The 27,182-nt window shown below is 40.8% G+C and overlaps 1 protein-coding gene across 2 annotated transcripts in view; it reads right to left on the minus strand.

Moving 5' to 3' along the window:
* CACNA1I (calcium voltage-gated channel subunit alpha1 I) overlaps positions 1–27,182 on the minus strand; it is an 884,757-nt gene that overhangs the window by 192,925 nt on the left and 664,650 nt on the right. For both annotated transcript variants that reach the window (XM_075833728.1, XM_075833727.1), the window contains exons 11-13: positions 14,651–14,802; positions 7,081–7,266; positions 5,781–5,898 (exon numbers count right to left, since the gene is read on the minus strand). In XM_075833728.1, the coding sequence (XP_075689843.1) occupies positions 5,781–5,898; positions 7,081–7,266; positions 14,651–14,802 (456 nt within the window). The remainder of the gene's footprint in view (positions 1–5,780; positions 5,899–7,080; positions 7,267–14,650; positions 14,803–27,182) is intronic.

A 27,182-nucleotide genomic window follows, 5' to 3' on the forward strand; every position in this document is an offset into this window, starting at 1 on the left:
TCCCTACGGCCCGCTTCGACCTGTTCACCTGGGTTAAAGATACGGCTTTATTTACAAGAAAGCTAAGGTGGGCTCAATTTTTTAAGATCTGTGACAAAAACAAATGGTGTGAATATGGTATCAGTGAGTCAGACCTCCCTGATCTTTGTATGTTGGAAGATCTGTGGCAAATGGATCAGAGTGAGCTGGGATCAGGTCCTTTCACCAATTTGTGTGGCAAGAGAACTAAGACACTGTCAGTGTTCGACATCTTTGAAAAAATTTGGTGGAGGGTCTTTCGAAATTGCTAAAAGGTGATCTGAGATTTAAAAATCCTACCAGTGCCCATAAAATCCCTGTTGGAACTTGAGAAAGACTATACTATTATCATCAAGCCATCTGACAAAGGGGGCAATATCATGATCCTTGATACACCCCAATATAGTAGGATGTGTCTGCAGATACTGTCCCACACAGATTGTTATAGGATTCTTGAATCAGACCCCACAGTCTTTTCACTCACAAACTGGAGAACATTCTCCTTTAGGCACACACTGACAAACTCATCAGTGACAAGGAGTTGATGTTCCTGAGACCCTCGGGCTCCCAAAGGGCCACCTTCTACTGTTTACCAAAGGTACAAAAGGGTATCAGAGTGAGCACGTACCTCAACGTTATTCTTCGTCCCTTTGTCCTGGCTCTACCCTTCTGTGTCAGGGACACCATGGATGTACTTAGGCATATTGAGGACCTGCATCTTCACCCAGGTACATTATTGGCCAGCCTAGATGTAAAGACCCTTTATAGTTCCATCCCACATGATAAAGGTCGGGAAGCTGTGAGTTATTTTCTAGGCAGTAGGGGCATTCACCTACAGTGTCACAATAACTTTGTCATCAGTCTTCTTGACTTCGTACTACAGAGGGACTTCCTTTTTGAGGGGCACTTCTATCAACAGCTCAGGGGCACAGCGGTGGGGAGTCCAGCTGCCCCATCGTGTGCTAACTTGCTCCTGGGCTGGTGAGAAGACAGAATGGTGTTCTCAGAGGAGATGACCATCTGGACGTCGTCGGTAGCACTCTGGCTGAGATACGTCGACAACATCCTGATATTTTTGACTGGTACTAAGTCACATTTCGAAAATGTTGTGGCTAGCCTTAATACCAACAACATCGGGCTCACTTTCACGTCTGAGATCAACGAACAACAGATTTCCTTCCTAGACCTATCCATCTCCATAGTTGGTCAGGGTAGATTATCTTCTACAAAAATAGCTATGATTAAGGACCCTAGTGGTCTGAAACGCGTAAGTGTGGTCCCGGGATTGTTGTTTTATCCCTTTTTTTAAAATGACCTAAATAAAAATCGAATTTTTTATCATTTGAGTGCTGGATCTGCCTTTCCTACACACCATTTTTGTTACTATAGCCTGCTGTCGACACAGGATTAAGCTCAGCAGGATCTACGAGCACCTACAGCTTCTTGGATTTCTTTTTATGCCTACATTGGTATTAATCAAGCTGTTAGGGATCTGCCAGGTACTTCATCTAGCTATACTCCTGGGATTAATCAATCCACACCTGAGGCCAGACCTGTTCGACGGACACCATCTCCCACCAACCAGGGTGGCAGGCTCAGGAGTGGGAGAGCCTATCGCGGCCTGGTCTCTCGGAGTTAGCTCCGCCCCCTGCCCTTTATTACCTGCCCTGTGCTCTCCCTCAGTGCTTGTAATTCTTTTGGATTCCTGGCCCCACTGCTGCTTGCTCCAGCCTGCTTCTGCCGTGCTTCTGCCTTGCTGCAGTTCTGCTTGACCTGCTTTGCTTGCCCTGGCTTGCTTCTGTCTCCGTGCCCGCTCGGGTGTACTCACTTCGTCCTGGTCCTGACTGTTCGTTCGCCGCCCCGTTTCCTCGTGGCGTTCCGTGGCTACTGCCCCTTCCCTTGCGTGTTCCCTGTTTGTCTTCCTGTGCACTTAGCCAGCGTAGGGACCGCCGCCCAGTTGTACCTCGTCGCCTAGGGCGGGTCGTTGCAAGTAGGCAGGGACAGGGCGGTGGGTAGATTAGGGCTCACTTTCCCTTCACCTCCTTCCTGCCATTACACAAGCTTCACAAAAACGCATTGGAAAAACGCAACTTAGTATGAAGGTTATGAGGTGAGCAAAACTTTTGGTAAAACTTTTTTCACTTTTCACTCTGTAGATTATCTTCTAGTCTCTATTGGAAGTCCCCTGCCAGTAATAGCTTGTTCACATGGGAGAGTCACCATCTAATACCTCTTAAACATGGCAACCCAAAAGGACAATTTCTCTGTGTCCGCAGAAACTGTTCCTCGCTGTCAGACTTCGACCACGGGGGTGACGAGCTAGAGGATAGTTTCTATCGGTGGGGATACCCCAGAAATATTGTTAGGGGAGCCTTGTGATCATGCTGTCACAGCTGATAGGACAGATTTGCTGGTGCCTCGTCGCTGGGACACCAGCATTGGCCATCTCCGTATGATAGGCACCTTTGACTGTGCTTCGAAGAAAGTCATGGAGGTTTTTCAATCATATTGGAGTATCCTTAGGCTAGATCCTGATATGAAAGACGTGTCAACAAGACCTACTATCACCTATAGAAGAGGCAGCAACCTAAGATATCGGCTCGTCAGAAGCCATCTATCCCCTAGTAACGAGATCAATACATGGCTCAGCTGCTCTAACATCAAGGGCACATATTGTTGCGGCTCGTGCAAAGTGTATGACTATATATGCACAGGCAGAACGTTCAGAAGTATCACTACTGGGACGGAATATGACAACCGCAATTTCAATAATTTCAAAACTCAGGGAGTGGTATACCTTGCCATTGGTCCCTGTCCCCTGTATTACGTTGGCAAAACCATTCGCCGGCTTCGACAACGGATATTGGATCACATTGGCAACATCCAGAGGGAGGATGATCGTCCTCTGGACAAACACGTGTGGCATTGTCATGGTGGGTATCCTGGGTGCTTGTGTTTTCAAGAGATCTAAAAGGTGCGTCCCTCACCAAGATGTGGGGACCTTGATAATTATTTTCTACGCAAAGAATCACAGTGGACCTTCGGATTAAAATGTGTGAAACCCACCAGATTAAATTATTCCATCCCTTATGCTCCATTTATTGAATAGGAAGGCTTACCCTTATTTTCCTCGGGTTATGTTTAGTTCAATTCCCCTATGTACGGATGGGATGTGGTTTTCCCTTTACCGACACGTGTATGAGTTATTTAGCTTGTGTATACTGATACCCGTCAAGGGTTGTCACGCTGGGTTTCTTTGAGGGTCATGATATATATCTTTACACTTCCACTCTGGCTCTCTTAGAAAAATAAAGTGAAAAGTGAGTTGCTCTGCAGAAAGGCAGGCAGTGCAATATGAGATGCTCTGCAGACACAGGCAATGCAATGTGAGATGCTCTGCGGACACAGTTAATGCAAAATGATGTGCTCTGTAAACAGGCAATGCAAAGTGAGATGCTTTGTAGACAGGTAGGCAGTGCAGCAGTGAGATGCTCTGCAGACACAGGCAATGCAATGTAAGATGCTCTGCAGACACAGGCAATGTGAGAGGCTCTGCAGACAAATAGACAATGTCAGGGTCTACCTGTCCGCTCCCTTAGTAATAATACAATTGTTCACTTCTCTATTCACTTATACATCAGATTTTCCTAAACCTCTGGGTTAGTATTCTTTTGCGGGGCAGCGGTCAGTTGCCATACCGACTGGCACACCCATCTCCCGTTTGCGTTATCCAGTTATATTCCCCCTATGAGCCGGGCCAATCAAAGATCCGGTCACATGGGCTGTGACAGCGGTGGAGGGGGCGTGGCTAAGCCTTTATAGTGTTAGAGTTCACGCCACGGCTTCATATAATTTGCGCTTTAGTCCACCATCAGGGCTTTAGTGCAGCAGTTTTAACTGCTTGAAGGATCACAATACCTTGTTCTCCTGATGAAACCTCTCTAACGAAAGAGGGAAACGCGTTGAGATTAGATATTCTGGGTTCACGTGCTCTATAAGGGTATGTTCACACGCAAACGCAAAATAAGTCTGAAATTACGGAGCTGTTTTCAGGCGAAAACAGCTTCTGAATTTCAGAAGTTTTTACATGTACTCGCGTTTTTTGCGGCGTCTTTTACGGACGTAATTTAGCTGTTTTTCATTGGAGTCAATGAAAAACGTCTCTAAAAACGTCCCAAGAAATGTCCTGCACTTCTTTGACGCGGGCGTAATTTTACGCGCCGTCTTTTGACAGCGACGCGTAAAATTACACCTCGTCTGAACAGAACATCGTAAAACCCCTTGCAAGCAATGGGCAGATATTTGCAGAGATATTGGAGCCGTCTTTTCAGGCGTAATTCGAGGCGTAAAACGCCCGAATTATGTCTGAAAATAGGTCCTGTGCACATACCCTAACTGTGGCATTGGGTGCACACAACATATCAAGTTATGCCCTTCATTTTGCTTCAGTTGCCTACATATGAATCATCAGTCGCACTACGTACAACCTGTGCTGTCAGTAGCGGACGTAGAGTTGCTCACAGACTAGTTAGGGTATGTTCACACGGCTTATTTTCAGCCGTTTTTGGGCCGTAAACATCCCGAAAAACGGCTAAAAATATGGATTGATTTCAATGGGAAAAACGTTGTTTCATTTCCCATGGGGCTTTTTTTACACGGCCGTTTGTAAAAATGGCGTTTACAAAAACGGCTTGTAAAAAAGAAGTGCATGTCACTTCTTGAGCCATTTTTGGAGCCGTTTTTTTGTCTCAATAGAAAAACAGCTCCATACACGGCCTTAAAAACGCATCAAAGAATGCTTGACGCATAAAAAACGGCTGAAAAACAGGCTGCTTTCCCTTACAAAACAGCTCCGTATTTTACGACCATTTTGCGTTTGCCGTGAGAACATACCCTGTGTGTTACACACAATCCTCATTTAACTGGGCAATAGTAAGATTGGATCCGCTTAGGTCACGTACTTGGTAGTTGTAGCATTGAATGCACAGAATATATCAAGATGTGCCCCTTACCGTGCCACTATTACCTTTACATGAATGATCAATCGCACTATGTGCCCCCTGTGCTGTAACTGACTTAATGTGCCCCCTGTGCTGTTACTGACTGAATGCAGGAGTGCTCGCTTGTGAATTCATGTAACACAGTCGGCATCGGACTGGGCAGTAGGACAGGGAGGGATAGAATATATCAGGGGAATACTGGACACAAATTCATTACTATTTCCCCTTCCTTCACTCTTGGTGACCTCACTTTAGCTGTAGTGCGAGTATTTAAGTGTGTTGTTATTGACTGCCATTGACTATTCAGCACATTGCAACAGTTCTACATGTTCCTCTGGGACTTCTGGTACTCCTGGCTGAATTTTCAATACTACTGTGTACCTACCTGGGTAGACCTCTGTTGCTTATCCAAGGTGACCACATGATTGGTCACTTAGAAGGCCACTTATTCTTTTAATGCACATCTAATAAAAGTTAGATTTTATTATTTACAATATCCATTTTTCCACTACGTTCTCAGTAATAGGTAGAATCAAAAGTCCAAATATGTGCCACTATTCTCAGTATTTTATCTGACATATCTCCAGTTTAAAAACCTCTATTTACTATAACATACATTTGTTTTCTATCCACTAGGTTACATTTCTTAATCACTTGAATCATGAATGTGAACAGATCAGATTTACAGCATACAGTAGATATTGTACAATGGCAAAATACAAATAAAAACAATGCAATTCATGAATAATTCAAGAAACAAACCTGGAAGACTGTAACAATGGCCCAGAGTAAAGAGTCAAAGTTTTTCCGGTCAGGTACAGTGTCTCCGGAGTCTGTTCTAAGACTAAATTTACATCCAAAAATATGCATCCCCAGAATACTGCATGGAAAAAAAGTAATGTTATCATATTTCTTGATGCATTGCTTGCTATTTTTGGTGCCTATAAGCTGTGTCCAGTCTTTTCTGTTCTATTGAAACAAAGGAATCTAAGATTTACGTATATTCGGTGAGTTTTATAGGAAATATTTTCGTTTTATAACACCATAACTACACCTCGTAACCTCTGCTATTTGGAGGTATACTTTAAAGTGCGTAACTGTGTCGGATCTGCTAATCCCTGGAGTAAGACCGCCACGGATCGCACAATGATGGCATATACTAAGGATAGGCCATCAATTTAAAATATGAGAAAACCCCTTTAGAAGATTTTTTTAAGGGAATCGTAAATGAACAGTTCCATAACATAAGGTTACTTTCAGAAACTTCATTAAGCCACTAGAATTTTGATAATAACTTGGGCTGCTTAAATTTTTTATATTTCTCATATATTTCTTGCAGATCTGTCAGCAGAATACAAGCAGCCACTTGTGGCAATCTCTGTACTGCCAATGGACTGTAGGCAAATGCAGTCTGAACTCGGAGAGGGATCTGCAGGGCTAGTACCGTGAATTTTCAAAATGCCCCAGCTCTAAAGGAATTACTTCCAATAACAATATTTTATCAGGTAGTTAATATTTATGCCATTTCTTGCATTCTTGCAATGCTGCCACATGGAGATTAGAGATCTTAATATACAGTAAATGACAGGATTGGTACTGTATTTGACAAGTCATCTGATTAATAGTCAGGCTGGGTTCACACGACCTATTTTCAGACGTAATCGAGGCGTATTATGCCTCGTTTTACGTCTGAAAATAGGGCTCCAATACGTCGGCAAACATCTGCCCATTCATTTGAATGGGTTTGCCGACGTACTGTGCAGACGACCTGTAATTTACGCGTCGTCGTTTGACAGCTGTCAAACGACGACGCGTAAATGGACTGCCTCGGCAAAGAAGTGCAGGACACTTCTTTGCCACGTAATTTGAGCTGTTCTTCATTGAACTCAATGAAGCACAGCTCAAGATTTATGAGCGTCTCAGACGGCTCGCAAAATGCGAGGAGGAGCATTTACGTGTGAAACGAGGCAGCTGTTTTCTCCTGAAAACAGTCTGTCTTTTCACACGTAAATGACAGCTAGCGTGTGCACATACCCTCAATTTAAATCTGACGATTTCTCACCTGAAAATGAAGATGAAAAGCATGAGTAGCATGCAGAACGTAGCCACATTGTCCATCGTCTTCATTAGGACCACCAGCTGCCTCCTCAGGGCAGGCATAAAGCGCACAAGTTTCAGAACCCGCAGGAGACGAAAAGTTCTCAAAACTGACAGCCCACCGTCATTCTGCCCTATAATCTCCCAGACACTAGAGAAAAGATACACGCAGTTATTAGGAGCAATTAGCAGAAATGTGATGATTAGACTAGAAAAGAAATCAATATACATTCCACAACTTTTAACTCTCTTAAATTCTGCTTGGATGATATACTAACTCAGTAATTACAGTGATTTCGAAACCAGTGAGCGAACAAAGAAAGTTATTTTAGCAATGGACGATTAAACATGCTGTAGATATTAATAATGTTGAGGAATATGAATTGTAAATTATTATTATAAAGACAAAAAGACCTAATCATTCCTATTCATATATTTTTGAGAACTGAAAATTCTGTTCTTCAACATGGCTCCTTCTAGGTTTGAAGGGTTTTGTTCTTTGTGTGAAAACATCTAAACACGGGGAATGGTATAAGGAAAATGATAAAGGCAGTGATAGAAAATGATTGCAACAAGAAAGATAACAGAATACATGAAAGCTAAAACATGTTAAAGCAAACAAGTGAGGGCAAATAGATAACACTATATCAGCAAATGGAAAAGTGAGAGGTGATCGCAATGGCCTAAAGAACTTCCTAAAGAAAAGTTAGGAATGTATTTTCATCATATTTACGGCTCCAAAAACGTCTCAAGGAGTGACATGCACTTCTTTTTCGTGGGCGTTTTTTTATGCTTCCAAGTTTTCGTCCGTTTATGGCCCGAAAAATGTCCGAAAATAAGCCGTGTGAACATACCCTTATGCCGACAACAAAAAAGTTTTGCAATCCCACCTTTGGTAGGTCCTATGAGATCAGACAATTTATTAATTGTCAGAATAGTGAAGTGATATATGTGGTGAAATGCCCATGCCCGAAATTGCACGTTGGCAAAACGGTCCAACAGTTAAGGAGGCTGATCTCTAAGCAGATTAGCTCGATAAATGATAGAGAAGAAACACCTCTGTCGAGGCATATTAGATCAGTACATGATGGAAACACTAGGATACCCCAATTCTGGGGTATTACCCAATTGAAATTGGGCCCCAGAGGGGGAAATTTGGACCATAAATTATTAGAGGAAAAAGCCAGTTGGATTCATTTGCTCAGTAGTTTGAGCCCTACTGGCCTAAATGTAGGCTTCACATTTGTGGTCTTCCTTTGAGACACCAATCTTTGCTTGTCCTAGAAGGTAGTTAGTCATCCTGCCATTCACCACGCAGATATCCTATCGTCTCCTTTTTCACTAAAATATTATTTTAAGTCTCAGAGGGGAATTGCCTCATTCGGTCATGACCAGTTTGTACAGTCATTTATCGAAATGCCTTTTTGTCCAAGTCTTCATACGTACCCATTGGGGAGCTATAATCCTGTGACAGACCGTTTTCTAGTTTTATGACAAGTGTAGAATTGTGAGCATTGTGAGAATTGTAAGCAATTTGTGTTATTTCACATATTTGAGTAAACCTTATTACATCAATAATGATAATGTAACGCTTACAATTATGATTATATTTATTTTAGTTTATCTCTCCCTTTAGCTGGGACGGTAGGTGCAAGACTATTCCCGAGTATAAGTAAATTATAATTCACTAATAGACTATCATTGTTGTTATAAACAACATTATTGATCCCTAACTATGGGAATATGTGTAATGAAACCTATGTGCAAGAACTGACAGCTAAGTTCTTGTACGGTGCATTTAAGTTTCTGAATTGGGAGCTTTAAGTGTCCGGGCATGCGCAGTTAAGTGGACTTGTTAAATTCCAAGTCCATCAACATGCGCAGTCAAGCAAATCCAGTGCTTGTTAATTTCTTGATAGTTTAAGTCTAATGCGCATGTGCCGTATTTATCATCCTATTAGATCAATATAGACGCTTCTGATTGGACGATGTTTAATTCCATATATCTGGATAGGGGCTTGACCCTCTGGAATGACTCTGATTGGCCTAATCCAGTGACTCTCCCCGATAACATCAACAGAAGTCTATAAATAGGGGAAGTTTGATGATCGCCACCATTAGCCCCTAAACCCCTGAAGACGCTACATATCATGGGAAACATGTCGGAGGGCTTACCAAGTTTTAATACAATGTAATTTTCTGGCAGTTATAAAGAGTCTATCACCAGTTAAAGTGGACTGCAGCCACTGATTTAGACAGTAAAGCATTTGCTGTAAACTGAAAGCGCAGGACTAGTGTCATGGCCGCGGTCCGTCGGGCTCACTCACCTCCTGACGCCCACAGCCATGGATCTGCGAGCACTGGCCCTAGTCTCCTCCTCAGGAGATGCCAGCGCTCACTTCCGCTCACCTCGGCCGGGTCCCGATGGGCTAATTAACGAACTTTTGTGTTAATTAGACCATAGCACCCTGGACTATAAGAAGGGACTAGCCCCTTCCCCCCATGCCTGAGCGTTGTTGACGTACCCTAGTTTGTCTATGCAAATGGTCTCCTAGTGTTTCCAAGTTCCCAGTGTTCCCTGTTCCTGTATCCTGTTACCTGTATCCCGTGCTATCCTGGTCAAGTGCCGTGCTGAGCCAAAGTCGAGCTGTGCTGTATTCCACGCCTGTCCTGCTTCACCATGACTGACGTCTACCTGCTGCCTAGTCCCAGCCGAGCCTGCCTTGCTACTGTCCGAGCTGCCACAGGTACCCTGTATGAACAATAGACTGTAACCTGCGCCCTGTTCGCCAGCTGCCATACCGCCAAGGCGGTATGGCCCAGTGGGTCCACGAACCCAACGTGACAACTAGTCAGACATTTAGTGACTGCAATTCACTGTTCTGCCAGTTTACATTGACATTTTTAACTACTGAGTGGTGTGTTATTGTTACTGAATAAAGGTTGCAGTTTAATAAAGTATTGGTACATAACGGGTAGTTTGGAAATAGGGCTATTTTTGCCTTTTGGCAATTAGATATTATAAATGTCCATTTTGCCTGATAGGGTCTTTCTAAATGTTTGTTCTAAATTACAGCTGACACATCGCACTAACGGTCAGGAACAGAGATAACTCTCATTCTGGCCTTTTAACTACTTCGATGCCCCCAATCAATAGCGCCCCTGGCATCTAAGTCATTATAAAGAGGAGGCAGTCGATCTCCGCCAGCCCAAAGTTCCCCCACACAACGCAATCGTGGAGTGCTAATGATTTTCATGGCAGCCAGTCTGCCATCTCTCTGTTCATATTAAGTCAGATGAAGGGCATAATAGGAGCTGGTAAAAATCACAATATACTGCAATACAATCCCTAGAGGGACTAATAAAAAATGTTAAATAGTTAAATAAAGGTTTTAGTAATGTACAAAAAATATTAAAAGTTAAAAAAAAAACTTTTTCCCATTTTACCTCTAAAGTAATGTAAGGGTATGTTCACACGCTTAACAAAAAACGTCTGAAAAATACGGAGCTGATTTCAGAGAAAACAGCCTCTGATTTTCAGGCGTTTTTGAAGCCGAGAATGAAATTTGGAGCTTCTTTTCAGAAGTTTTTTGAGGCGTTTTTCATAGTGTTCAATGGAAAATCAGCTCCAAAAAACGCCTCAAGAAGTGACATGCTACTTCTTTTTAAGGGAGCGTCTTTTTACGCTCCGTTTTTTGACAGCAAAGCGTATAATAAAGGCTCGTGGGAACAGAACATCGTAATTCCCATTGAGAGCAATGGGCAGATGTTTGTAGGTGTATTAGGGGTGTTTTTTCAGGCGTAATTCGAGGCGTAAAACGCCTCCATTACGTTTGAAAAGAGGTCGTGTGCACATACCCTTAGAATGAAAAAAAGCAGCATAACTGGAATTGCACCAACCGTAAAAGTTCAAACTATAACCATATTACGTTATTTTATCTGCAGGGTAAAGGCTGTAAAAAAATGGTACCAATAAAAACTAGAGCTCACTGCGTGAACAAGCGCTCACACCCCATAATCAATGGAAAAATAAAAAAGTTATGGCTCTCAGTAAATGGCGACAATTTTTTTGGGGGGAATAGTTTTTTCTTTATAAAAGTAGTAAAACAAACTTAGGTCAATTTGGTATCGCTGTAATCGTATTAACCCACAGAATAAATTGAAGTTGTCGTTACAATGCGACAAACCTTTTTTAAAATGGGGAGAAGAAATTCAACCAGGTGTAGCAGGTGCGGGCAAGAAGGTGTTGATCTAGACCATGAGTGGTGGTTCTGTGTAGAAGTAAAGGACTACAGGAAAAATATATTTTAAATTGTAGAAGAAATATATACATTTCTCCCATATAATTATTTTCCTTGTGGAGTACTTGCAGATATGAGCAGTACAGTAAAGGACTCGATTAGACTATCCATTATTTAAAAAATCTTTTTTGGCGCATGTTTAACGTTGGCAAAGAAATACAGCACAAACTGAGATTAGATGGAAAAATGTAGTGGATAATATCATGCGATACGAGCTTGTCATAAACTACAATAAAAAAAATAATTTAAGACCTAAACCGCAATGGGGACTATGGACTCACTTTTTGGCATAACCTAAATAGTGTTAAGTAAGAGCTTATGCGGTTATGTACTGCCTGAGGCTCTCTTATTAGTATTATTATCTCAAAATGTTTAAGGAAAAAAAAAAGGGAAAAGTTGGTTTTTTTTTTATCCCACAGCCACCAAAATGGGGAAAGGTAAGGATATGTTTTAAGAAAATTGTGAAGGGCAGGCCACCCAGAGCACACTAGTTAAACAAATTGAGACCACTCAATTAAATTAATGTGGTGCTGGGGGAGGGGGAATTAATGAGCGGTGGAAGGGGAGGAGACAATAAAGGTGGTCTTACACGGCCCAACGTGGGCCATGTAAACTTGCGCCTATGAACGAGACAGCTCGTTGCTACAATCGCTCGTCCCCATACAATGCTATCATGTCAGCAGCGCGTCTCCCTGTTTAGACAGGAAGATGTGCTGCCAACAACAATAATATTGTGGGCTTAATGACCAGCCTATTTTAGACCTTAATGACCAAGCCATTTTTTACGTTTTTCCATCGTCTCATTCAAAGTGCTATACACTTTTTTATTTTTGCGTCGACATAGATGTATAAGGTCTTGTTTTTTGTGGGACAAATTGTAATTTTTAATAGCACCATTTTGGGGTACATAGAATTTATTGATTAAATTTTATTAACTTTTTTTTGGGGGGAATAGAAAAAAAAACAGCAATTTCGCCACACTTTTTTGTGTCCTAAATTTACACCGTTTACTGTGTGGTATAAATAACACAATAACTTTATTCAGCGGGTTGTTGCGATTGCAACGATACCAAATTTGTATCGTTTTTGTATGTTTTACTACTTTTACACAGTGAAAACACTTTTTTTTCAAAATTATTTGTTTTTGTGTCTCCATATTTGAAGAACCGTAACGTTTTTATTTTTTCGCCGATGCAATTTGTAGGAGGGATTTTTTTTGCGGGACGACTTGTAGTTTTTATCGGTACCATTTTGGAGTAGATGCGACTTTCTGATCACTTTTTATCACATTTTTTTTAAGGCTGGATTCAAAGAAAACAGCAATTTTTGCATTTTTTTTATTTTATTTTTTACGACGTTCACCGTGCAGGTTAAATGATGTAATTCGTTTATAGTTGGGGTCGTTACGGATGCGGCGATACCAAATATGTGTAACTTTTTAACTTTATTTTGTTTGTTAATAATAAAGCAGTTTGTAAGGGGGAAAAGTGAGTTTTTCATTTTTTTTTTTTTCACTTTTTTTTTTTCACTTTTTATTAAACTTTTTTTGTTTAACTTTTTTACAAGTCCCACTAGGGGACTTCACTATGCGATCCTCCGATCGCATTTATAATACACTGCAATACTTCTGTATTGCAGTGTATTATGCCTGTCCGTGTAAAACGGACAGGCATCTGCTAGGTCATGCCTCCGGCATGACCTAGTAGGCATTTACCACAGGCAGACCTGGGGGCCTTTATTAGGCCCCAGGCTGCCATCGGAGAAACAGACACTCGGCGATCTTGTCGCCGTTTGTCAGTTGGATGAGAGGGAGCTCCCTTCCTCCCTCCAAAACCACTCAGATGCGGTGCACGCTATTCAGCACCGCATCTGAGGGGTTAAACGGGTGAGATCGATACTTATATCGATCTCACCCGGTCGAGCAGGGACGCCCCCAGCCCTCAGCTGCCTCTGGCAGCTGAGAGCAGGGAGATTTGACAGCTCTGTTTACTTATTCCGATGCCGCGACGTAAAAAGTCTATGGCATCGGAATAAGGCCCGTTAGTGACCGACGTAGAAACACTATGGGCTGGTCACTAACGGGTTAAAACTATACAATTAGCTGATCGTTGGCTTGTTTATACAGGAGAATTATCGGGAATGAGCATTCTGTGAACGCTCCTTTGCCCGATAATTGGCCGGTGTAAAAAGGCCCTAAATATAAATGGGCAAAATTATCTTAAGGTGATGCCCTACAGAGTAATTTATTGGAATAAAATAATATTTCAATTCTTTCTTCATAGCACCTCCCCCCCTTTTTTTTAAACATTTTTATATTTTGTTTGTTTTATGTCTTGCTGACTCATTCATGATTGAAGAGTGGTCATCTGAGTATTGCCTATTTGACATGGAACGAGTTTGCTATACATTCACATAGAAAATAGAAAAAAAATATTTCATACGGGAATAAAGCATTTTCGGACTGATACTTATTTTTTTTTTTACTATTACTCCTTTCCCCTCTTTCTCAATCCCACTCCGCTTTATTCTTTACAGACTAAGCAGTTTCAATATAAAGGGGAAATCAAGGACAAAAAAAATAGAATATTAATTTAATTAGACCGGATCTTGCAGTCTGGTGTGCTTTGCTAGGGCCTGCCCTATGAAATAATATTTAAATACGGCCATGTTTCCCTGCTCTATTTTTTTCTTTTTCTATGAAATTCATAAATATGTTCTTTTTGAGAAAATAAAGCATTTTAAATAAGAAAAAAACGAAATACAGTAAAAACTAAACCCAAAAAACAATGGAGGAATCACAGTTTTTTCCAATTCCACCCCACACAGATTATTTTTGTCAGTTTCCCAGTACAATATATGGTACTTCACACCGCTCTATTGATTGAAAAATGAAATAAGTTATGGCTCTTGGAAGGCGGCAATGAAAAATGTCCTGTGATTCGTTAATTATTCCCATTGCCCAAAGCCCACACGACACTGGTGTACAAACACTCATTTGTGCTATCTATACACAGTGGAGGCAGCATTTTCTTATATTAAAGACTAATAATGAATCTGTGATAATCATGGAAACTAATTGAACAGCACGTCCAAGTCTATCGGGAGCAGGTAACGCCTTTACTGATTACATTAATACTGTAGATGATTACCTGTCTACTAAAATGACACATATTAACACATTAGGGAAGTTATTCCTGAAACTGGGAAACCAATGTAACATAATTTGTGCAATACCTGATAATGACTATGATGCCATCGAAGATGTTATATGGGTTTCGCAGATAGTCAAATAGACCAAATGCAGAAAGTTTCAGCATCATTTCCAAAGCAAACATGCTGGTGAAGACAATGTTGCTGATCTCCAGGATATTGGTGAGCTCCTCTGGCTGTTAGAAGAGACAAACATATTAGTCCTGTTAGTAATATCTGCTATGTTAACATCAGTTGTAGTAGTAGTAGTAGTAGTAGTAGTAGTACTCTCTTTAGTGATAATAGTAATAGCTATACTCCAAAGACACAAGCAAATTTATCAAAACTCGTGAAACGGGAAACAGTGGAGTAACTGCCCATAGCAACCAATCAAATTCCACCTGTCATTTTCCAAAGGGTCACTGGGAAAGAAAGGTAGACTTTGATTGGTTGCTATGGGCAACTGCTCCACTTTTTCCTTGCACCAGTTTTGAGAAATCCCCCGTAGTGTCTATTTAATTTTGCTTTCAGATTATAAAACAATAAATTAAACCATTAAACAGTTGGCAGCATTGGGACACATGTATCATAGGAATATTGGGTTTGCTTCTGACCAAGTTACCACCTGCATTGGGCACTGATCCTTGAGACTGCCCCTGCACAGGGCATTATTTGATTACTTACATACTTAACATCTTTAGGCCTTATTCACACGAACGTGTCCATCTTGCGCGCGTGAAAAGTGCAGCGTTCTTCTTGCGTTGCAGCGCATATGTCATCCGTTGGTTACGCGTTTTTTACGTCAGCAAAAAAAAAAATGAAGGGGGTGTTTTTTTTCCTCATCATTTCTTTAGCAACTGTTGCGTGAATCACGGACAGCACACGAATGATGTCCATGTGCCGTCTGTTCTTTTAATGCACCCATTGACTTCAATAAGCTGCGTGGTTCACAAAAACGCACCATTATAGCACATGCAGTAAGTTTCACGCAACGGACACACGTTGTGTGAAAAACAGCGCATGTCTGAATAGTCCCATTGAGTTACATAGGTCGATGTAAAAAACGGGCAGCACACGGATGTGAAATACGCTCGTCAGAATAAGGCCTAAGTGTGAGATAGTTATTCAAATCACTATGGCTGTATAACACATTTGTAAAAGCTCTGATAAAGGGTTTGTCTCAGCACAAATATTGATGGCATATTGCTAGGATATACCATCAGTATCCAAACGGTGACCTCATCGATTATTATAGCAAACTGGCTCAAGAGGTAAGAAAGCACAGTGCCAGTTCATATCTAGGTTGAACCATTATATCAAATGGCCAACCATGCAGCCCATGGAAAAAGCCTAGCATAGCCAAAAGAAGACAAAGTGTCATGGCACTTTCCTAGCAGCACTGCCACTTTTTTCTACTAATCAGTAGGAGGCACTGCGGACAGGACGATCAAACATTAATGTCATATGATGGCATGGCGCTTTCCTATCATTTTAATGGCATAATGACAGCATCCTGGCATATTGATGACATGGCGCTTTCCTAGCATATTGATGGCATATTGACGGCATCCTGGCATATTGATGGTGTGGCGCTTTCCTATTACCGCTGCCACTTTTTTCAACCTATGTAGACAACCTCTTTATTCGTTTTTTTTGTTGTTTTTTTTAAAATACACATAGCCTTTATTTAAGCCTGTATATACCATAGCAATGTAAACTTTAATGCCTTCAACAAACGTAACATTTACTACGCAATGGATGTTCCTAATTTAGGACTCCGTAACAGGGTATTTGTTCTGCATTTTAAAACGCATGCTGTTTGAAGTGTTATTAAAGATGTTTTTTTGAATGTGTGGCATTTTTTTAGTGGTATTTTTTTCTTTTGTGGCATTTTGTACAAGCATTTTTCCAGATGATTTTTAAAGTTCTATTGAAAAGCCTATGGAGAAAAACATTTAAAAAAAAGCCATACCTCGAGCATGCTGCAATATTTTAAATCACTGACACCAAACCACTTAGGCCTACATTTATTATGGCGTTTACACCAGGTTTTTGGCATAAGTGAGTAGAGATATTCATATTTTCTATAAAATAATAGCAAACATCTTGGAAAAATACCCATAAAAAAAGCAGGTGAAAAAGCACCTAAACGCTCCATGTGGAAACAGGCATAGATAAAATTCTGCACCCCATCAAGTGCTCACAAAAGCTATTGCCCTGTCAAAGGATTTATGACATTTTCAGCCATTATATGTGTATACACTTTTAAGGGGTTGTCTCACAATAGAGCCGCTCGGCTAACAGCTGATTTTGCCGGGGGGCACTGCAAGGGAAATATAATATCACACTTTGGCTACTCAGATTCTCAAGTCTGCCTCTTAGAGCGCATCTATCTTCTGACTCAGAGATGGGGGGTCTCTCTATGATGTTCAAATGCCCAAATAGGTCAGGGGTTGTCTTCATGAGACAATGGCATTAGCGTCTCAATGTCCTGACTTCAAAAACTCTACATAACACTGCACATTTTTTAACTACATCTGCTTTACCTTGGGATGTACCAAATACCTCTGATGCTAAAATGTGGACTTACAGCTACATATAATATGTATCCAATTGAAAATCCTTGCGTAGTACTCCGGTGAAAAGTAATGTGATTGGAATAACAGGGACATGGGTGTTGCTGATTGCAAGGACTGCTGACAATAGAAACACAACTTAGCTACTATTCACATTAGAAATAATGGAGTTGCAAGTGCCTGAGGTAACACAGTGACTCTGAAATCTATGGCTCATGAGTCATGAAAATCTCAGACGAGCCTGGAGGGACTTTGATGCATTAGAGTGTACCTCTGTATTGGTGTGATCTTGAAATCAACAAAACTGTGAGCACGGACCCAGTACGGCGGCACATGGAGATATTACAGATCCATATCAGAGTTTTATAGGCACTCCGTGTGCTGTTGCATAAGTTGCCTATGTGTGCCGATGTATTCTCTTCAAGAAGCAACGTGACAAGCATTGGAGCACGCAATAATTTATTATTTTACTGCTGATTCTGCATAAATCCATGCAAAAAAAAGCTGTGTAACCTGGAGGAACAGCATGGGCCTGTAGCTGGCTATTGGCATCCTATTACGTATCCTTACAACAAAGATCAATAATGTGGCAATGTGCATTAGGCCTTAAATTATTTTTTGTGCACTGTTGGGGGCCACTGCTCACAGAACCCCTATGATACTGGAAGATTTCTTTAGAAATTAAAAACCCCTTTAATGTATAATCCTACATCCTAATATTACAGTTGTTCACAGTTGTTTTATGTATACAATAACCTTACAACATCACATTCTTGTATTCCTGATTGCAGAACTACTTAATAGCTGATATTATTCACATTTACACCTTGACTTTACAAAGAAGACAAGCTGTGAACAGTGCTGACACTTGTAGTGCATGTAATTGTATATATAGAAGAATATGTCTCTACTTAACATGGAGAAGAAGCTTGTTTGCTTCATGTTTATATTTTTTTTCTTACGCTTTCTTTTTACATTAATTTAAAGATAAGTAGAAACTTTTCTGCACACTTCTAAAAATGATATTAAGAACCCAGGGTCACTGGCAATTTCTCAGCACATCACCTGGTTGGCTTGTTCCGTCTCACCCACTCCAACGTAAATTCTACAAAGAAAAAATAGAGACAGCACAAGAGTTCAAGTTCAAATAACAATCCACTGTATGACTGGAGTATAGACATTGGTGAGTTATTGGTGTGTTGTCTCCATTTTTTCTTCTTGGAACATTTTATTTCATAGACCAAGGTAACAAAAAGTCTTAAATATTTTCCCGTGCCCTATAAGGTGTCAAAACGAAAATATTTGACAAGAATTCAAAGGTCTGCTTTCACAGTGTATTCATGAAGATTGACAATAGATGCATACACTGTGCAGTAGAGCTGCTTTTTGTACCTTCTTTGGCTTCAGTGCGAGACTTTGTCATTTTAGAATTTAGCAAGTTACTATTAACTATGATCCACTTTCAGAAATTTACAAGTAGGCTGGAATCCAGACCTTGACCAGGTGAATAGGTTTATTAGAAAAATAAACATAACGGCTCTACATTTCTACAGAGTTGCCATTATTTACTGTACATATATTTCATGTCATTGGGGATTCTTAATTTGTGGCTTGTACAGTTTGCCGGCACTCTGTGATTGATATTATATGGCATTTATGGATGGCATGTATGGTAACATTTGTTGCTGGCATTGTTATGGGGGCTCTGTGGCTGGCACTGTTACAGAGGCTGTGGCTGGTATTGTTTGGGAGCCTTGAGGATGTCACTTTTGGTTGGCATTATCAGGGATGCCATCATGGCAGTACAGGTGATACTGCTGTCATGGGCCCAAGAAAACACAGGGTCCAAGCTATCCTGTAAGTTGCCATTCATCAACTAACCATCAGTCACTGTATGGAAGATATGAAGTTTCACTTATTAAGCAAAAGGGTCCTTGATTTCACCTAATTGTACAGTAAATGAATAAGCCGCAATTAGTACTCTGTTCCCATCCCCCATGGACTCACTAAATAAATGATATGGGCTTAAGAAGTTGCCTAAAGATCATATTATAAATCAGAGGGTCACCATGCTTATGAAGACGTTTATCAGCCTTGCTCAGGTGCCCACAAAATACCAAACGTACGCAATAGGGCACAAGATGGAGATTAATGGACATTATATGACATTCAGAGATTCTGATAACTTGTCCTTATGGGGCCCAGATAATTCTGATGGTGGCCCTGGGCATTATGGCTGCGATGCTTAATGGCACTGTGACTGATACTGCTATACAAACCTTGACATCTGCATACCTCCTTTCTAAATAAGTGTGCCATTCAAGTTATTCAATTAGGGCCTGACAATATTCTTCAGCTGCCACATCAAAAAGAGATTCTGCAGCAGCTTAGGTGTGCATTATAAGGGATAATGTATCTTGTGCCTTGTAATATACCATCACCATAAATATCTATACCCTTAACTGGGTTGGAAAGAGTTAAATTAGTATGTATATCTATGAACACTGATGTGGGTGATGATTTAGATACACCCAAGTTCTCAATGACAACACTATATCTACCAGAATTCAGAAGGGCAAATGTCATTGAAGCCTGGTAGTAGTGCAGCCTTAGGCGTTTGGCCTGCAAATTAAGTTATCATCTTAGTATATGAGTGAACATTTTAAAGAACTTTTCATATTTTTGTTGTACATTGGGTTATTCGCAATGTAAATATTAATTTCTTCCCAATTATCCCCGGGATATGCCATAAATGTGTGATAGATGCGGGTCTCAGCTCTGGCTGCTTGCTTGGCTGTTTCTATATCTACCATTGAACAGAATGGAAAAAGCCGCACATACAGTTAGGTTCAGAATTATTTGGACACAATCTTCATGATTTGGGCTCTGCATGCCACCACAGTGGAATTTAAATGAAACAACTGAGATGCAATTGAAATTTAGGAATTGCAACCATATTTCTACACAGCCTCCTAATTTTAGGGGCTCAAAAGTAATAGGACAAATTAACATAAATAACATGTTTTTTTTTTTAATACTTTGTAGAGAATCCTTTGCAGGCAATGATTGCCTGAAGTCTGGAACCCATGGACATCACCAAACACTGGGTTTCCTCCTTTGTGATGCTTTGCCAGGCCTTTACTGCAGCTGTCTTCAGTTGTTGCTTGTTTGTGGGTCTTTCTGCCTTAAGTTTTGTCTTAAGCAAGTGAAATGCAGCTCGATCGGGTTGAGATCTGATGATTGACTTGGCGATTCCAGAATATTCCACTTCTTTACCGTAAAAAAAAAACTCCTGGGTTGCTTTCGCAGTATGTTTTGGGTCTTTGTCCACCTGTACTGTGAAGCGACGTCCAATCAACCTTGCTGCATTTGGTTGAATCTGAGCAGAAAGTAAATTGCTGAACACTTCAGAATTCATCCGGCTGCTTCTGTCTTCAGTCACATCATCAATAAACACTAGTGACCCAGTGCCTTTGGCAGCCATGCATGCCCATGCCATCACACTGCCTCCACCATGTTTTACACAGGATGTGGTGTGCTTTGGATCATGAGCCGTTCCAAGCCTTCTCCATACTTTCTTCCTCATATCATTCCGGTACAGGTTGATCTTAGTTTCATCTGTCCAAAGAACGCTGTTCCAGAACTGGGCTGGCTTCTTTACATGTTGTTTGGCAAAGTCTAATCTGGCCTTTCTATTTTTGAGGCTGATTAAAGGTTTGCACCTTGTGGTGAACCCCTTGTATTTGCTCTCATGAAGTCTTCTTATCATCCACCACTGTTGACTTCTGTGGACGTCCAGGCCTTTTGGAGTTCACGAGATCACCACTGCGCCCTTTTTTTTCAAGAATGTACCTGTTGATTTGCCCAATCCTAACATTTGTGCTCTCTCTCTGATGGATTTCTTCACTTTTTTAAGCCTAACGATGGACTGTTTAACTTGTATTGAGAGCTCCTTTGACCTTATGTTGTGGGTTCACAGAAACAGCTTCCAAATGCAAACGCCACACATTGAATTAACTCCAGACCTTTTACCTGCTTATTTGATGATGAGTTAACTAGGGAACAGCCCATGCAGCTCATTAAATCTCTTTTGAGATAATTGTCCAATTACCTTTGGTCCCTTGAAAAAGATGCAGTTACATATTAAAGAGCTGTAATTCCTAAACCCTTCCTCAAATTAGGATGTGAATACCCTCAAATTAAAGCGGAGAGTCTGCACTTTAAGCCCATATTGATTATATAACTGTATATGCAATAAGTTTTGGTAAACTGCTAAAATGCCAAAACTTGTGTCACTGTCCAAATAATTCTGGACCTAACTGTATGTCCTGGTGGTGACTTTTAGGCATCTTTTAGCATTTTTTAGCATTTATGGCATATCTCGTGGATATGACTGACTAAACCACGTCTGACTAAACCAGATTTGTCAAATCTAGTATGTCTGATTTTATCAGAGAATAACTCTCCAATAGTTTTACATATTTAAGTAATTCTGACATTGTTTTTTTAGTCACATGTTAAATGTATGACATTATGTAAAAATGAAAATGTTTCTCTATTTTGAACTGCAATATGTCACATATGTACATACTGTACATTTTTTTTAATTAAATATATATTTCCTTCTCTTTACTCTATTTTGGTAGCAGTTTTGAAAAAACAAAAATACATTTTGAGCAATTTAGAAGACTTACAAACTTAATAATAATTTTATAAATTTTGAAGTACATTTTGTTTTCCTGCACCAAGCCAGGTTTTCAGAGCTCATAGGTGTCAGAATGATGGAAAAAACCACAAATGACCCCATTTTGAAAATTACATCGCTTAAGATATTTATTAAGGGGTGTTGTAAGTATTTTGAATTTTTTTTTGTAAGAATTCATGCAAAGCAGTTGAAAAAAAAAATCCACTTTTTTCACAAATGTGTCATTTTAAAGACAGATTTCTTTGTAAAGCGAACATGAGTATCCCCCCTACTTCCAGGTTTACTGCACACGCAGCATCTCTTTTAGGGGTATTGTTTATTCTCCATGGCAGGGACGGGGTGAAGGAAGTGGCGCTCAATGAGCCTTTTGACATCCTCTGACTCAAAGGATTCTCCAGGTGCGGTGGAGTCAAAGATGTGGTGCTCTATAATTTTTTCCTGGTACTGTAGGAAACTGAGCGTTCCTTGTGTCTTGTACAACACATAGCCTTATAAGTAGTCATTTGGATGAGGTGAATCGCTACCTTTTTATACCAGGTCCTAGTTTTACATTTGACCTGGTCAGCTAGATCGACCCTGCCCATGAAGTTATTGTAGTTCACTACTCAGACCTGTTTCCTCTTATCTGAGGTAGCTCCCCTCTCTCTCACTGCCACTGTGGTGTCCTCAGGCATGGTGGTTAGCATGTAAACCTCCTTTTTGTCACTCCACTCGACAGCAAGTAACTCATCACTGGCAAATGAGAGGGAAGCACCCCTTGTTATACTTCTGGACACCAGTTGTTGAGAGAAGCCAGCTCTATTTTTTCGTAGAAGGGGGTGGGGTAATATTGGGGTTCACTCACACGTATCACCCACTTTTACTACCTCCTTTATAGGGTTATGCCTCGTTCCCCTACCTTTTTCTTGTATTAACGTTAGTCTACTTGCTTTGCTACTAAGTAAGCGTATACAACTGCATAGCAAATAAAGGTAATAATTATTAAGATACAGTAATCACTCTCATATATAAAATACAGTAACTAATCACAGTACAGTAAAAACACGGTATTAAGAGGCTCTGTCACCACATTATAAGTGCCCTATCTCCTAGATAAGGAGATCGGCGCTATTATGTAAATGACAGTAATGCTTTTCATTTAAAAAAAACAATCCATTTTTACCACTTTATTAGCGATTTTAGATTTATGCTAATGAGTTGCTTAATGCCCAAGTGGGCGTATTTTCACTTTAGACCAAGTGAGCGTTGTACAGGGGAGTGTATGACGCTGACCAATCAGCATCATGCACTCCTCTCCATTGTATTTACACAGCGCATAGGGATCCTGTTAGATCCTTATGTGCTGTCTTATACTTACACATTAACGATACTGAAGTGTTTATAAAGTGAATAGACATTCCACGGTATGTCTATTCACAATCTCTGCACTTCATTACTCTGTCTGTGGTAGTTACAGCAGAGGACGCGGTAAATGAGAGGTTACAACGAGATCACGCTTCCTCGGCTGTAACTACCATAGAAACTGTCTAAACACTTCAGTATTGTTAATGTGTAAGTATAAGACAGCACATAAGGATCTAACAGGATCCCTATGCGCTGTGTATATGAATGGAGAGGAGTGCATGATGCTGATTGGTCAGCGTCATACACTCCCCTGTACAACGCCCACTTGGTCTAAAGTAAAAATACGCCCACTTGGGCATTAAGCAACTCATTAGCATAAATCTAAAAATGCTAATAAAGTGGTCAAAATAGATAGTTTTTTTTAAATAAAAAGCCCTGCTGTCACCTACATTATAGCGCCCATCTCCTTATGTACAAACACTAAAGAAATGGACCGCAGTGGTTGGTGGGCGCGTTAGGAATCAATACAAAAAATGCCTGCCGCCAATATAAGCCCTATTTTCCAACCACAAGAAGCTTAAAATAACAAAATGTTATTATGCCATTGTACCAAAAAGACAGACTACATAGAAATTTAAAGAATCAAGTCCATAGCTGATGAGGATCAGCATAGTGCATTATATGGAGACTCTATTGTGGGGATACAGAGTGTCAGCGGCTGCAGGACGCTGCACTCATATCCACAGATATATTTTCAGAGGTCAGCAGGAACATGTATTAAAATTTCAAAGAGAGCCCCCCCGACATGTTTCGCTACAGATGTAGCGTTTTCAGGGGTATCGGGGCTAATGACGGCGCGCTGCGGATTCTCCATGCCTAAATACAAACTTGATTGGCCACACATGTCCCATCGTTATGGCCTAAGCCAATCAGGAACAGGATGGAGGACCGAGCCTCCACCTTTATGATAGACAGTTACTGCCGCCAATGATAGGCACAACGAGAACCACCAATGAGCTATCGCATATGGACGCATGCGCAGTAGGATAAACAGCGAAGATAGAAGCAGCGCATTACAGTCAGGAGAAAACGAACTTCGACGCATGCGCATTGATCAGTAGAGCCGTGCGCGACTGCTGGATATCGGTGAGAGCCAGCGTACCTCTCACCAGTACAGCAATATGCGAGACCAGTGCCAGAAGGACACAGGTGACCATCAATATCGTAAGGGGACAAACTGCCAGCGTATGAATCTATTGCACGACGGGGGCAATAAACCCTTACCGCAAATAAACGCATATAGCAGCCAGGGTAGGCAATGTGACAGTTATCACAATCAATCACAGGAAGAAATCATAGTGCAAGCCATCAGGAATATAGTCTGAATCAATAAATAATAATAGATAAGGTATTGAGATGTAAGGTAAAAAGGGATAACAACGTAAATAAATCATGATCTATACTGTTTTAATACAGAAGCATCTTATGAGGTAATGTGTGTAAAATAAATGCACATAAATACAGACCAGCCAGCTCAAAAATAGTCAGGAATGGTCAAAACAGAGATGCTTAGAAAGGTAGGTATGTACTAAATTAAAATAAAAGGATTATGTTCAAAGGGGATCAAAGAAACGCAGCAAAAGTAAACCCCTCATTAAGACCACCCGGACTTAAAGACCCCAAACGATGGATCCAGCATGCCTCCTCCTGTAGCAGTCTGCGATCCAAACTACCTGCTCTAGGGCCAAGTTTAATCTGGGTGATACCCCAGAATTGCAGTGAGCGAACCTCCCCGCCATGTGCAAGATGGATATGTCTAGACAATGGTGTATCATCTTTATGGGTTATGGTACTCAAATGTTTTGAAATTCTCCTCCTTAGTTCCTGTATAGTTTTGCCCACATACAGCTTAGGGCACGGACATTTAGCTATGTAGATTACACCCTTACTCTGGCAGTTGATGAATTGTCTAACTTGATAACATCTCCCATCAAGTGGATTAGTAAATTGTCTAATGGTAGGCATTAGATAACAGAAAGAGCATTGGCCACATGGATGGGAGCCAATAGGCGATGATTTCAGCAGCATTTCGGTACAGTAGTAGATCTAGAGTGATGGCTATGCACCAGATAGTCGCGCAGGTTCCTAACTCTACGATAAGTTATACTGGGAGTAGGAGGAACAACATCCTGAAGGTCAGGGTCGGCTAAAAGTATTGGCCAATGTCGATGTAAAATATCACAAACTTGTTGAGAGCCAGTATCAAAAGTGCCGATACATCTGATGTTGGTTGATCCCACTGGTTTAGTGGTGGTCATGGATTGTTGAGCAACCAAGTATTTCCGTTCACATAGCAGTTCCTTTCTGTCTGTGGCCCTTGCCCTAGCATATGCTTTATGTAGCCATTTCTTAGGGTATCCCCGTGCCACAAATTTGGAGAAAAGTCCATCACACTCCAATTGAAAGGACCGCTCATCAGAGCAGTTCCTTTTGGCCCGAAGGTATTGCCCTATAGGAATACCCTTCTTTAGAGAGGGAGGATGGTAGCTTTCCCAGTGTAATAGACTATTGGTAGATGTTAATTTTCGTGAGATGTCAGTATGGACACCACCAGCAGGGTCCAGGGAGATTTTAAGATCCAGGAAAGTAATCTCTTGTTTATGTATAACGTGAGTGAATTTCATGCCCACCTGATTATTATTAAGCGTGTCCATGAAGTCATAAAATAAAGTAAGATCACCGTCCCACAGGAGGAGAATATCGTCGATATATCTCCCCCAGAAAAGAATATGACAAGTGTAAGAAGCTAGCTTATCTGTAAAAATTATAGTGTCTTCCCACCATCCCAAAAATAAATTTGCGTATGTTGGTGCACATAAAGTGCCCATGGCCGTTCCTTTTATCTACTGATAAAATTTCTGGTCAAATAACAAATAGTTGTGTGTCAAAACAAATTCGAGTAGTGACAGTATAAATTTATTATGTGCATGGAATTGGGTACCCTTAGTGCTCAAAAAGTGTGCAACTGCAGTGAGGCCAAATTTATGTTGAATGTGGGTATAAAGAGATTCCACATCAATACTAGCAATAAGTGTGGAAGAAGTAACATGAATCTCCTGGATCCTGTTGATGGTGTCCCTAGTATCCTTCAGAAATGACGGTAGAGAGGTCACAAAAGGTGAAAGGATCTCGTCAAAATACATACTGATACCCTGAGTAAGGCTATCATTGCCAGACACAATAGGCCTACCTGGAACTGGGTGGGATGTCTTATGGATCTTGGGCAGGGCATAGAAGGTCGCCAGCGTAGGGAAAGGATTGAAAATCCGTTTAAATTCCTCGCTGGTGATCATACTCAGTGTCTTAGCTTCATCCAGTAGTTCGTATAGTTCCTTAAGAAACAAATCAGTGGAGTTCTTTTCAAGAATGGTATAGGTGGTGGTATCATCCAACAGCCTATGAGCCATAGGGACATAATCATCCGAGTTCATAACCACAATGTTGCCCCCTTTATCAGAGGGTTTAATGGTTATCAAATCATTGTGGCAGAGTTCATCTAGTGCTACTCTTTCAAGTTCACTGAGATTGGCAAGTGCTCTGGTTCTATCCAATTTAATTCTTTTGAGATCTGCACATACCAACTTGACGAAAACCTCAATGTGGGCGTATTGTGAGAATGGAGGAGTGAGCTTTGACTTAGGACGCAGCGAGGAAAAAGGACCAACAGCTGCAATAGGCCCAACTTCGTTTTCATACAGGAGAGTTTCAAGATCTCTGAGTGTGTTCATTTCAGCCCTATTAATATGCCCCATACCTATTGTATTGTTTTTAAAATACTTATGTAGGGCCACCTTTCTAGCAAATAGGTTCACATGCTTTGTCCAGACAAATTAGTCGAACAAAGGAGTAGGAGTAAAGGATAAACCTCTACGTAATAGTGTCAACTGGGAGT

Source organism: Rhinoderma darwinii, chromosome 7 (genome assembly GCF_050947455.1).
Source record: "Rhinoderma darwinii isolate aRhiDar2 chromosome 7, aRhiDar2.hap1, whole genome shotgun sequence".
Lineage (NCBI taxonomy): Eukaryota > Metazoa > Chordata > Amphibia > Anura > Rhinodermatidae > Rhinoderma > Rhinoderma darwinii.